This window comes from Acinonyx jubatus, chromosome D3 (assembly GCF_027475565.1).
Source record: "Acinonyx jubatus isolate Ajub_Pintada_27869175 chromosome D3, VMU_Ajub_asm_v1.0, whole genome shotgun sequence".
NCBI classification, from domain to species: Eukaryota; Metazoa; Chordata; class Mammalia; order Carnivora; family Felidae; genus Acinonyx; species Acinonyx jubatus.
Window position 1 is genome coordinate 20,894,072 of NC_069392.1, and position 14,278 is coordinate 20,908,349.

Sequence of the window (14,278 nt, forward strand, 5' to 3'; positions counted from 1 at the left end):
TTGAGGGGCTTAATGTCTTTTCCTCTGCAACTTTTTAAGGGCACAAAATGGACAGACAGTTCAAAGAACATGGCCTTCTGAGGAGATCAGACTTGAGAGTCCCATCAGGAATCTAAGTTCTAAGAGTCACTGAACTAGCTGAATAGCCATGGGGAAATAACTCTGTGAGACCCAGTGCCCTTATCTTAAAAAAGGAGATAATGACATCTACTTTGTAGAGCTGTTCTGAGAATTAAACCAGATAATGTGGGGAAACTATTCTGGACAGTGCTGGGATAGGAGGTGCTCAAGTAAGTACTAGCAGGTATTTGCATTAGCAAGAACTATACCACTGGTAAATATTAACACAAAATGCTCTTCTGGAAAGGAAGTGGTAGCTGTTATCTGAGTACCTCATAATCATCCCTCAACCAACCACTCAAGCCCTTCTCTTCTACCAACCCCAAAGCAATCTCCTGTCTGGCCCTAAGCAATCAGTCCTCATAAAAAAAGAAGAAAAGATAAAATCAAAGCAAGGAAAATGCTATGTACCATGAGTCACAGCTCAGCCTACCTGAGAAACATTGGACAAATCAGTCAGCCTTACTGGCTTTCCCTCCCACCTGTAAAATGAAGAAAGCTGGACCAAGCCCATGGTTTTTAAAATATGCTTCCCAGGGGTGCCTGGGTGGCTCAGTTGGTTAAGTGTCCAACTTAGGCTCAGATCATGACCTAACAGTTTGTGGGTTTGAGCCCCACATAGGGCTCCTCAAAGCCTCCTTGGGATTCTCTTTCTCTCTCTCTCTGCCACTCCCTGACTCGTGTTTTCTCTCAAAATAAATAAATAAACTTTAAAAAAAAAAACATTAAAATATGCTTCCCAGCTCTGCTTTCAGCAACAGGGGTGCTTTTTGGCATTCCTCTGCTCAGTGTGTCTGTGAGTGGACAAGTAGCAAGCCTCATCTGAGAAGGCACTTCTGTTTCTTTAACAGAAGGAAGGATGCAATGTTCCCAAGATCTCTGAGTTCTGTTAGCAGGAAGTACTCTGCATACAGGCTACTGAATGCTAGATTAACCAGATCTCTAAATGGAGCTCATTGTTACTGCTCTAACTCACCAACTTCTGCTAGTATGTATAGACAAAGTAGTGTTACAAAATTTGGGCTTAGATTCCTGCACCTCCACTCCCTGTGGAGGTCAAGCCACAATCTTTCTGAGCCAGTTTTTGAAAAATCAGTATATGTGGTTAATAACCCTCCCCCATCCATCTTCTACAGCTCTTGGGAAGATCCAATGAGATACTATAAATGAGAGGACTTGGTGAACTATGAAACAGTTATCATTCCAATGGAAATGGTTCTTTATAACACACAGAGAAAATGCAATCGTGACCTTTGCTCCTAAACCTAAAATCTGCTCTTACCCAAACAGGAATTGAGGTTGGCCCTGAGGTAGCTTCTCTTGTCTTTTCCGCAGATTCAAGGGAAGAAACAGAGCCACTGACAGATGCAAATGTAAAATCCATATCCCCAGGGCAAAACCCAAGAGTGCACATGGCTTCCTACAAGAGAGGCAGAATGGCACATGGCCAACTCCCAGGAGGGTAAAGGTGACCTGGGGGGCACTAGTCCTTAATTATGTAGCAGCTTGGGCAGGCACTTCCCCTCCCTTTTCTATCAAGTGAGCTGCTGGGAGTCAGTGATCTCCACTATCTTTTACAGCTAAATTTCATCATTCTGTGAATATGAAGTTAAAATAAATGCAGAGTGTGGTCGCTGTAGTGTCATCCACACAGCACAACTTTGAACAACCTAAATGTCCAGCAATGGCAGACCAGTTAAGTAAACAGAGTATCATGGAACCATTAAAACAATATTTACAAGGAGTTTTAACTTCCAGAAATGTTTATATGCTTTTAAGTGGGAAAAAAAGGATACAAAATAGTACACATAGTATCACCATCTAAGTAAAAATACAAGCATGTGTATGTATATATGAAAATAAAACACAAAGGGGAGCCTGGCTGGCTTAGTCCGTAGAGCATGTGACTCTTGATCTTGGAGTTTTGAGTTCAAGCCTCACGATAGGCACAGAGATCACTTAAAAATTTTTTGGGAGGGGTACCTGGGCAGTTTAGTCGGTTAGGTGTCCAACTTCAGCTCAGGTCATTATCTCACAGCTGGTAAGTACAAGTCCCGTGTTGGGCTCTGTGCTGACAGCTCAGAGCCTGCAGCCTGCTTCGGATTCTGTGTCTCCCTCCCTCTTTGCCCTCCCCAGCTCATGCTCTGCCTCTCAAAAATAAACATTAAAAAAAATTTTTTTTAATTTAAAAAAAAATTTGTTTTGTGAGAGTGAATGAGCAAGCAGGGGAGGGACAGAGAGAGGGAGAGAGAGAATCCCAAGCAGGCTTTATGCCAAGAGTCAGATGCCCAACCAACCGAGTGACCAGATGCCCCTAAAAAATATTTTTTAAAAGAAAATACTAAAAGATCACACCAAAATTTAAACACGGTTATCTGTACATAGTAGGCTTATATACCACTGTAAATTTTCTTCTTTATACTCTCTGTATTACCCAAATTTTCTAGAATAAATGTTTTCTTTTTAATTATGAAAACTGTTTTGGGCTCTTTTTTTTTTAATTGTATATAAAATCATATATACCATATGTTCCCAAGCCAAAAAGGGTACTACATTTTGACAGAACTGTGTCAAAATGTTAACAGTGGTTGATTCTGAGTGGTAAATTGTTTCTTTTTCCTGCTTCTTTAATCTGTTTTTCAAATGGTCTACAATGAGCAAGTATTATATATAAAAATATTTAGCATATGCTTGGTATCTAGCATTTGATGAACAAGTGGTACTTAATAATATTAATTCTATAACTAGGAAAGACATTCCAACCAAATGGCCACCAGAGAATCAAATTCAAATCAGAGAAGATCCCAGATGATCCTCTGCAGTACGGCAGATCCAACAGGAAACCATACACACACACACACACACACACACACACACACACACACAATTTTTTTTTTTTTAAGTAAAAAAAGAAACCTTAGCTAGTCAACAGTCCCAAAAACTCTATCTGGAAAAATGAGATTTGTTCACAATGAGATCAAATAGACTTCTAAGTCTATCAAATAGGTTTCTAAGTTCCACATTTAAAAAAAGCAAAATGCTGATTTTTAGGAGATCATACTTTTCTCTTAAAACTTTACTTTTAAAAAAAAATACTGATTGCAGTACTGATTAAAGAATACATGGAGAATTTAGTCAGAGAAAATCAAAATGTTTACCTTTGAAGGAAAAATGACATTTCAAAGGCAGGGTCTCAAGGTAATGGAACTATCTCATATGTCCTTATGTATTAACTCAATTACCAGGTGACAAGACTAAGTTACAGAAAAATTATTTAATAATTATGACTTTATATAAATAATGACTATCTTTTCTTATATAAGGTCCCAGAGCATCTTCCTTTTTTTTTTTTTTTTAATTTGCATGCCTCCATGTAGAAAAAAAAGTAACTTTTGATTCAGCATAGGAAGACTATAAATAAGTCTTCTGGAGAAATGGTAGATTTTGTGGCTTACATTTAACCATGAATGAGCAAAATATTAGGACAGATCTTTAAAAGTCTAAACCTGACGTTATGTCACAAGTTTTCATTTCTATATCTGGTACCATATGGATAAGGGCACTTGTGCAGAAAAACAAGAAATGTAAGAATGAATGGCATCTGAGTGGGTTTCTAAACCAGGGCTCAGCTAACTATAGCCTGCAGGCCAAATTCAGCCCATCTCCTATTTCTGTATGGCCCACAGCTAAGAATGGATTTTATATTTTTAAATGTTGAACAAAACAAAAAACTAAGAATTTGGAACAGAGACCTGAGACCCATGTGGCCTGAAGTGCAAAATCTTTACTCTCTGGTCCTTCACAGAAAAAGATTCTAAACCAAACACTTCATTTTGCAGAGTAGACTCAAGAGTCTCCCTGACCTGCCCACATCACCCTGCTAATCACCAGCAGTGCAGGAGTAGATTACAGCTTTCCTGACTCCTGGCCCACCACTTTGGAGACACTAGCTTGTACTGGAAAGCGTGAATCTAGGTTGCAATTCTTGTTTTGCTTGAGGCTTAGTCACTTCGTGGGCTGTGCTTTAAAATCTATGATTTTTCAAGGAATCTTGACACTTCAACATTTTTAAAATTTTTTTTTTTCACTTATTTTGGAGAGAGCATAGCACAAGTGGGGAAGGGGCAAAGAGAGAGGGAGACACAGAACGCGAAGCAGGCTCCAGGCTCTGAGCTGTTACTATAGAGCCCAACATGGAGCTCGAACTCACAAATCACGAGAACATGACCTGAGCTGAAGTAGTACACTTAACCGACTGAGCCACCCAGGAGCCCCTTGATCCTCCAACTTTTAAAACATCCCCATTTGGGGGGAAAAAATAATCCTTTATCTTTTCTTTCCTTTAGGATCAGTAGTTCAGATTAATCAAACAGGTCTAGTTGAGGAAGAAAAGTTCTTTACAAAAAGGATTCTAGCTAACAAAGGTAGGAGAAATGACTGAAGTAGAAAAATCACCCGGGCACCTGGGTGGCTCAGTCAGTTAAGCATCTGACTTCGGCTCCAGTCATGATCTCTTTTGGTTCATGAGTTCAAGCCCTGCATCGGGCTCTCTGCTGTTAGTGCAGAGCCTGCTCGCGATCCTCTGTACTCCCCTCTGTCTGCCCCTCTCCTGCTTATGCACATGTGCTCTCTGCCTCTCTCTGTCTCAAAAATAAATAAACATTAATGAAAAGAAAAAAGAAAAGAAAAGAAAATCACCATCTTGCAACAATCATAAATGAGTGAAACCATTAGGAGAAAAGTTGATGGGGAACTTCATAATGGAGGACCAGACTACATCACCAGAACCCACTGGTCAATTCTAGTGCCATTAAAAGTGAGTCAACCAGATGTAAATATGCTTGTGTTATACATAATGAATTTCAGGAAAGAGACCATTTTTTCTAAGAAGAAGGATTTGTTTTTCATTATACACTTTTTGCACTGTTTGAAGGCCTTACTCTGTGGACAATGTGCTCTTTGAATTAAAAGACCCTTTTTTGCTCTTCTCCACAAACTGAAATTTAGGGATAATTATAATAAATCAAGAGTCATGCAATATGGTTAAAAAGGCAGCAAACCAGGAACTACTGTGCTAGTCATTTTGTATCTCCAAATATGTTTTTTAATCTGTAAAATGAGAAAGCTTGATTAAATACATTCATCTAAGGCTTTTTCTAGTTCTAAAATTATGAGTCTATACCTCCTTTATTACAGAATACCACGTGGCTTCAACAACTTCCACTCATCTTAAAACCACTATAGCGCATTTTGGGATTTTTTCAGTTTGCTTCAGCAACAACAATCTAACATTTTAAGCTATTGTGTATTTTATCATACAGACATCCACATGCCTCCAATGCTGTATGCAGCCCAGTTACTACACTAGATCCTACTTCCATTTACTAGCTGATAAGTCAAGAGTGATGTAATATCTACCTGATGCCAGCAAATTCCACCTTCTGAGTGATATAGGCACATGTGCTGACCTAAGGGAAGACAGAAAGAGAAAGACTATGAGATTCAACAACACATCAAGGCCATAAAAGGTCACAAAGAAAGTCTCCTGCCTTTCTAATTTCTTCTAACAACCCAAGGTTCAATTAATGTGGGAGTAATAGATTTACCCCATAGGGAAACCTGCTGGGGCAGGTATAACAGTAGGTTCTTACGAGTGTGGCAAGTATAGACAACAGTAAGAATAAACGCCTAGCCTCACTAATACACTTATCTTCACACATGTTTGCATATATATCTACATTTACATATTCATTTAATTACAGAACATTGATTTCTTATTTCAGCTCTCAATTTATAGAATGGAACTCTCTCCCATCCAATAAAAAAATGAGCATTTTTTTCTGAAAATATACACTGTATGAAAGAAAATTCTACCTACAATGCGTTGCTTCATAATACTCAAAATGCCTAATAAGAAGAATGTTCAGTACCAGCTCGCAATGAACTGATCATTTTAGGTGGAAAATGTTAATTCAAAATAAAGAAACCAAGAAAACAGGAGCAGGATGCAGCAAAAAGCAGTCTAACCTGGAAGCAACAAAATCTGGGTTCTAGCTTGGTGTCAACCACTGACTGGTTTTTTTGGCTTGGGTAATCACTTACCTTTTCAATCTGTTTTCACATCTATAAGCTAATAAATTTATATGGGTAATAAATACCTGTCCACAGGGAGGTATTTTATCTGAAAGCTAAAGTTCCATTCAAATGTAAAACAATATTATAATTTACCATCCAAACAAAAAAATGTGAAGTAAAAATCTATAAACAAGCAAATCAAAGCTCAAAAAAACTACAAAAAGAGAATGGAAGAAGATACACAAAGAATTTACAATAATTATCTGTGATGCTGGAATTGGAAAGGATTTTATACTCTTCTCTCCACTAAATCTATCTCTATGAGGAACATGGATTATTAATACAATGGGAAAAGTAAGAGACTTTTTTTTTTAAATCATATCTTACCAAACTTTTCTTTAATCGCCACATATCCCCTCGGCCAATATATTGATCCTTAAAGGTTAATTCCACTAGGTCAAGGGTCACATCCTAAAAGGGATAATCAAATATATCTCTCTGCATTACTCTGCCACACTTCAGTCTTAAGATAATGCACACTAAGCATGAAGAACCCTTTTAGCAAGAAAAAACTACTGGAAGACCATCCAATAACAGAAACCTGACAAACAGAATTTCATCCTGCCAGGAAAGGCTTTTGAGCACAGATGATAAGTCTACAACAGATGCTACAGCAGCTGTATCATGATTAAGTGCAAAGAGTACCAAAGTAATAATTCTGTGTTTAGTCTCGACTCTGGCACATAACCAGGCCACTGAGCTCTGTGCTTTATTTCTTTAGAGAATGTCAATAGTATCTTACACACAATGATTTTTACCTATTATAACATCATTTCTCATTTCAGAAAAAAAAAGAGAACACATACAAACATTATAATATTTCAATAGAAAATTTTACTATTACCTTCACAAGCAGACATATATATAGAATCTTTTTAGGACAAACTTTAAAAAAAAAAGGTGAGGGCTTTTTTTTTTTAATTTTTTTAACCTTTGTTGATTTTTGAGACAGAGAGAGAGAGAGAGAGCGCATGAACAGGGGAGGTTCAGAGAGAGGGAGACACAGAATCTGAAACAGGCTCCAGGCTCTGAGCTGTCAGCACAGAGCCCAACGTGGGGCTCGAACTCACGAACTGTGAGATCATGACTTGAGCCGGAGTCGGACACTCAACCGACTGAGCCACCCAGGCGCCCCGGGTGAGGGCTTTAAATGAAACCTACATAATACCTATAATCTAAATGACCTATATACAACTACATATTTAATAGTCCAACACTACACTTAAGCAACTCGTTATTACCTTAGAGACCTAACCTTTAGGAATGGTATTAATCATTCCCAAAAGATATTCAAGTCCAGAACCAAAACGTACCTTAGGGTCTACAACATTCACATAAACATCTTGATAAGGTCTTAGACGGAACACTTGAGTCACGGTCTGGTCCACGCTAATAGTTTCTGAAACAGAAGAAATCTGGATCAGATAACATATTCAAAAGAAGCAAGTTTCTAATCTATAAATACTCATTTGACATGCAACACAAATGATCCTTGGACATGGGCAAGAAATATTCTCTGCCTTCCAGCATCTTAAAGTTTTGAATTCTCTGCTTTTTAGGTGAAGCAAACAGGTGAAATAAGACCTGAGCCTCTAGCAATTAAAATACAAGAAAGACAGAGGGGTGCCTGGGCCAGTTAAGTGTCTGACTTCAGCTCAGGTCATGATCTCATGGTTTGTGGGATCAAGCCCCACACCGGGTTCTGTGCAAAAAAAATAAAATAAAAAATAAAAGAAAAGAAAAGAAAAGAAAATAAGAGAGACAGAAATGGAAACAGAGGAAAATAACAAATTTAAGAAGAAACTTCAGAAAGTTCAAAGAACTGCTGAGGCGCCTGGGTGGCTCAGTTGGTTAAGTGTCCAACTTGGCTCAAGTCATGATCTCGCAGTTTGTGAGTTCAAGCCCCACATCAGGCTCTGTATTGACAACTCGGAGCCTGGAGCCTGCTTCGGATTCTGTGTCTCCTTCTCTCTCTGCCCCTCCCCTGCTCACACTCTGTCTCTCTCTCTCTCTCAAAAATAAATAAAACATTAAAAAAAAAAGTTCAAAGAACTATGAAAGTTCAGAAGAGGAAGGAGATCATTTCTCACTTGGAATGAAAGTAGAGAAGGTAGATAAGAGAGAAACAAACTTCTCAATAAGCCCATACATCTGGTAAATAAAAAACATAACAGGTGGCAGGAAATGGGATGGTGAGGGTAAGGAAGAAACTATTAGGATTTGGATTTTATAAAATATTTCCCCATCATATTGTATTGTAAAAGTAGTGGACATCACAATCCTTTAGAATACGTTATAATTTTTTTTCTTTTAAGTACTATTTAAGGAATTACTTTATTTGCTATCAATTAACATTTTGGTTCTTTGATCCCCCATGGTAAGGGGATCAGATCCAGAATGAGAAAGTAGAATGGCGGCTCTGCCTCCTCCACTTACTGATTTCAGACAAGCTAATTCACCTCGCTGAGATTAAGTTTCCTCACTCAGTCAAGAGTTGTGGGAAGACAAAAAGAAAGAGACATTACAAAAAGCTCTCAGCACAGTGCCTTGCATTTGTGATAGGTAATGATCAATGTTTCTTTATCCTGTCTCACCCAGAGTAGGCACTTCACACACACCTTGTGAAAAAATATTTAGGAAAGCATGCTTTGCCAACAATTGTTTTGTTTTGTTTTGTTTTGTTTTGTTTTGTTTTGAGTTAAGCATAAAGCTTCACCTATGCAGGTTAACTTTCCCCCTGACAAGAAAGATGGCTTCTTGGGGTGCCTGGCTGGCTCAGTCAGTAGAACATGCAACTCTTGATCTTGGGATTGTGAGTTTGAACCCCACATTGAGTACTGAGATCACTTAAATAAATAAACCCTTAAAAAAAAAAAAGATGATGATTCCTTCAGTGCCCTCAAGATGCTGACAAATGAGATTCCTTGGCAGTTTCAATATCTGACAATTTTTTTAAGGGAACACAATTTGATAAGGAAAGAAGTACGCTGCCCACATTCCCTGAGATTATGATGAGACATTTCTTACAGTTTCTGAAACAGTTTCTCTAAGTACAAAAATCTTAAGAGAAGAGAGATGGAATTCTTACCTTTCTGTAAATCTTCCTTAAGTGATTTGACCTGCAAAAGCAGAGGGCTGGAGAAAAAAGCAACAAAGAGATGGGATGCTGTAATCGGTAATTAACCAGCTTTCTTCACCCCCCAACAAAAGGCAAACAGATCCCTCTGGACATAATGTAACCTGCAGCACAACAAGGGGAGAAAGTTCTCTTAGAAACAAAGAAACTATGCACTTGCACTCAAGGAAACAGATAAATGCTACACAATTTTCAGAGCTCTCATTTCAGCTTTAAAAACAAAAGAATAGACTACTTTTTAAAAGATCATCGGTTTATCAAATCCTAGAGAACAGGAACATTTTTATGTAAAAGCTAAGAGCTGTCTTGCCCATCAAGCCCCTTAAACAAAATATTCAGAAACATCAGCCTGTCCAATTAGTTCCCTTGATCCTAATGAGAGGTTTACCTGTATTCATCATTGGGGTGAGCAATCTCCACAATGTCTCCAAGCTTGATGTGAGGAAACACTTTGGGGTTCATGACTAGCTCATCATCTGAAAGATAATTGGGCAATTTCAAATAGAAAAGAGACTCATGTGGGCAACCAGTTATGGTATACGTTCTCAGGTTGGGTCATCATAACCTCATACAGGGACACAAAGCTAGTGAGTAGATGAGTGGGTCAACTTTCAGGGACCTTTGTCCTCAGAGATCATGTTCTTTCTATTACCGCCCCAACAATCCCAGGGAAAAAGCAGTCCTTGCTCTCTGGAAATTAAACCTCTGGGACACCTTACTCCCTTGAATTATCACATACCTGGCATACACCGGGAACACACTGTCTGGGTCCCACAGATACAGCACAATCCTTTACATTTATATAGTGTTCAAAGAATTTCCAAAAATACTGTCTTAATGTGATCCTCATAATAAATCTTCGGATGTAACAGAAGTGAAGAAATGATGTAGGTGATACAGGCCTAAGGGTAAACAGCTGATAACAGCACAACCAAGACTGACTACTAGTCCAGGGTTCCTTCTGCCTAAAGCCTACCACCTCTCATGTCATTAAAAAGAAAAAGAAAAAGAAAAAAACAAGCCAAATAAAATGCCTTAGATTTTAGGAGGCAGCACTTGATGAGGGAGAAACTTTGGATACCAGTTCACATTAGGGTCCAATGAGACTCTTAAAATAGAAGGAAGACATAATTTCATATGTTTATCTCCCCCACCCTCACTGGGAGTGGGGAGAACTCTTTTTTATATAACAAACTCAGAACCATAAAGACAGAGTGATTTTTTTTTCTGGTTTAATTTTGAGAGAAAGATGTGGTCTTTAATTATGCTAAAATCCATGACAAATAAGTATATCTAAATTTCAAATATAATCAAAACCAACAAAAATTCAACCTAGGATGACAAAGCACTGGGTTAATACCAAATTTTATTTGGTACATTGCTTCCATTGAAAGTTTTATGCCAAATCCTCTGTGATGCCTTCCCCTAACTTCCATAGTCTGAATTAAACTCCCTGAGCACTGAGCACAAATTCCACTCTGTTTCATTTTATCTTTTTTTTTTTTTTTTTTTTTTTTTTTTTTGCATATCTGTCACATCAAGCTGAAAGCTCCTTAAGGACAAGGGACCTTATCATATTCACAACCTTTATGTTTAGCATAGATATGCAGCTAAGTTTGTTGGATGTGTTTCTAATCATAGTCCTGAAGGAGACTGGGTATAGCACCTAGCTATAGTAAACTATACATTGTATAGTAGACTTGCATACATTGTATATACACTGTATATACTATAGCCTTGCATCCTTCCCTCTGACAAGTTATTTCTGTTGTCTATTCAATTCTATTCCACAAATGTTTAGGCAGCATCTATCATTAATAGACATTAATACAAAGTCTAATATTAACAAAGGTCTGCATTTTAGCAGAAATTGTAGTTTTTTTAAATATCTATTTTTGAGACAAAGAGAGTACAAGCTGGGGAAGCACAGAGACAGAGGGACAGACAAAATCCCAAGCAGGCTCCGTGCTGTCAGCACAGACCCGACAGAGGCTCACTCTCACAGATCATGAGATCATGACCTGAGCTGAAATCAAGAGTCAGACACTAAACCGACTGAGCCACTCAGGTGCCCCAAAAATTGTATTTTAAATATAGCAACTGCCTGGTATATATTGTCCTGGTAATTATAATGGTTCCATTTACGGAGTGGCCCTGAGCATGGTACTCTGCTAAATACATACATCATCTTACTCAATCTCCACAAACTTTATGATATAGAAACTAGTGTTTTCCCTTTTGGGTAGTCCTTGCCCTTGGGAGACTTACACATACGTAAGAGCAAATACACAGTAAAACATAATTTTTAAATGACTCATTGTATTGTTAATTCCAATTTCTGAAGCAAATAAGGTTGTTAGGACAGAAAGGAAAATTATTTCTTTACAAAAAGAAAAAGATCGTATTACTAATTGCCATCCTATTCTGCATATTTATAGACTCAAGGTGTTAAGAGAAACAGAGAAACTGTTCTAATGTGCTTGAGGCTGTAAGTAAGATAAACTAGGGGCTTGCCTGAGGTCACAGGGAAAGTTAGAGGCAGAGCTGAAAAATCTCGTTTAGCACAGAACAATATGCTGTGTCCTGCTCCTTCTTACTATGCCTGGAAACCAGGCAAAGGTTCACGCTTTGATCATACCTGTCTAATGTATATTTACTACTGCTCTCAATGAATGTAAGTTTTTCTTATCTGCCAAACCAGTGCAGACTAGGATTTTATAGAACGTATATAGTAAATACATAATATAAAATACAAATAAGTGGAAGGTAGTAAACTGGCAACATTCACATTGTTCCTTAAAAATCAGAACACAAGTGCTTTTAGAAGGGGCCTGTGCTCTCGCATGCTACTGCCCTCCCTGCTACTGTATTACACTTGCTGCTTCGCTCAGTTAAGTCACCTCCAGCCTCTATTGTCATGAGTCAGTGTGTCATTTTTGAAGCACGGGACACACTAGAACCTCAGCCAACTTACGCAACCCCCCAAAACGGATCAATACTGACCACTGCCCCCAAAGCCCTTCTTGTGGATGACGAGTTTGTAGACCTTTGTTGTTCTCATCTTGTACTGTTGTTTCCTTCAGCTGTTCCAAGCTTGGGGGAGAGAAGTCATCTTGCCTCCCTGCCACTGAAACACAAAAAGGCTGGGATGTCAGATTTTTCCTTGCAACTGCTCTTTGGTTTTAGGCCAGTGAATATACCAGTACTGTTCAGATGAGTGGCAGCACCAACTCTTGGATGAAATCACTCCTCCAATTACGAGGAGGGTTGGAGGACCAAAAACAAACAAACAAACAAAAAAACAAAAAACAGAAAACACCACAAAATCTGGGAACTAAGGGGAATTCAGGCCAGGGTGGATTCTAACTTCCAAGAATATATTCTATCACACCCTGAAGGGAAACCTTGTAGTGAATTGGGCACTCACAACCCTATCTAAAACAATAACACCCAAACATTAAAGAGATCTTGAAAGAGGTTTAGCGCATTCATTTTGTAGATGAGGAAAGTGAGGGCCAGAGCAAGGGACTTGCCCAAGGTCACTCAGACACTGAGACACTCCCACCGTCCACGTTCCGCGGTCAATCTCCTGGGCAAGGAGAGTATAAACAGGAGGAAGGCAGGAGTTCGTTCTCCGAACGTCCATCTGTACACACTCTCGGCGGTTCCTCCTCCCCAACCCTCATTTCACAGCAGCGGTCACTGAAGCTCAGAGAGGGATGGAGACTTGTCTAAGATCACACAGCGGGCTGGGGAGTAGGACCTGGACTCGAACCTGGGTCACGGCCCCCTCCCTCAGGCTCCACAAACCCGGGCCCGGCGAGTAGCCCCACTCACCCGCAGCTCCGGAGCCCCTTCCCCCTTCAGGCCGGGACTCCGAGGCCCCAACCCTCCCGAGGTCCCCTGCGTCTCCTCGGGACGCCCCGCCTACGGCCCCACAGCCCTTGCGGCTTCCGTGCCGGACCTCGAGGAGCCTGCCTGCCCACCCCAGCCACAGAGCGCTCACCTGAGCACCCGCGCAGCTCCGGTGGCTCCGCCCCGGGGCCCCGCCCCCTTCCCGCCCACCTGCCCCGGGCCGCTCTGGCCGGGCCTTCTCCTCATCTCGGTGTCCGCGCCACTTCCCCATCCGGGGCTCTCGCCAGGGGCGGGGCGTCGTGTGCGGCCTCTAACTTCGGCGGTCTCCTGCGTTTCCCGCCCGGTGACCCGACCGCAACCAGCCTTAGAAAGAAAATCCTTTTATTCCCAGACATTATCACATAGATCCGTACCGGGAGCTTCGTTTCCGATTCAGTCCCTCAACAGGGCAAACTCAGGCGAGTCTCCCCGGATCCATTAACGGTGTTAATGGACCTTCGCCTGGCCTCACCGGGCTAGTGAGAAGCACAAAATAGTTTCCTGGAGAACTTTTGTAAAATGCAAAAGCTGAGCACTCGCAATTTAATGTGATGGACAGTGCTGGGAAGTATTCATTTGGGTGCCCTTTTCAAGTCCCTCCAAACCCCAAACGATATTCTGTACCTCTCTGGTTGTTAATAGCTACAATAGCTTTCACAGACGCCCTTATGAAATGGTCACGTCCCTATTAGGTGGCTGATAATCTCACAGACGGGTGAACAGGGGACACTAAACTCCTCGGAAAGAAGCTCTTGACCCCATCAAGTCCAGCTTGGCTCTGAAGGCTGAGCGTTTAACCAGCATCCTTGTTACACGCCAGAGCTCAGTCTAAGCCCCTGTCAGGACATCTTTCTGTTAAGAAAATCAGAACTGCCTCAGCTGTGCCTGAAACTCTCCCAAGAGCTCCTGACAAGTTGCCATCTCCATCTAATTGACTTACGGCTTTTGGAAATTTTCTGAATGTTTAAAGAAAAAAGCGTCACATACCACAAA

General features: G+C 40.2%; 1 protein-coding gene across 14 annotated transcripts in view; it reads right to left on the reverse strand.

The window, feature by feature from the left end:
• DEPDC5 (DEP domain containing 5, GATOR1 subcomplex subunit) overlaps nt 1-13,503 on the reverse strand; it is a 126,325-nt gene extending 112,822 nt beyond the window's left edge. For 3 of the 14 annotated variants that reach the window (XM_053206740.1, XM_053206739.1, XM_053206736.1), the window contains exons 1-8: nt 13,229-13,275; nt 12,395-12,518; nt 9,780-9,867; nt 9,344-9,390; nt 7,569-7,654; nt 6,583-6,666; nt 5,539-5,588; nt 1,403-1,540 (exon numbers count right to left, since the gene is read on the reverse strand). In XM_053206740.1, the coding sequence (XP_053062715.1) occupies nt 1,403-1,540; nt 5,539-5,588; nt 6,583-6,666; nt 7,569-7,654; nt 9,344-9,390; nt 9,780-9,867; nt 12,395-12,452 (551 nt within the window). In that variant the 5' untranslated portion in view covers nt 12,453-12,518; nt 13,229-13,275. Of the gene's footprint in view, nt 1-1,402; nt 1,541-5,538; nt 5,589-6,582; nt 6,667-7,568; nt 7,655-9,343; nt 9,496-9,779; nt 9,868-12,394; nt 12,519-13,228; nt 13,281-13,397 lie in introns of those variants that run through there. The other 11 variants (XM_053206738.1, XM_053206737.1, XM_015081469.3 and 8 more) reach the window with 8 other exon arrangements.
• Between the last annotated feature and the right edge of the window lie 775 nt (nt 13,504-14,278).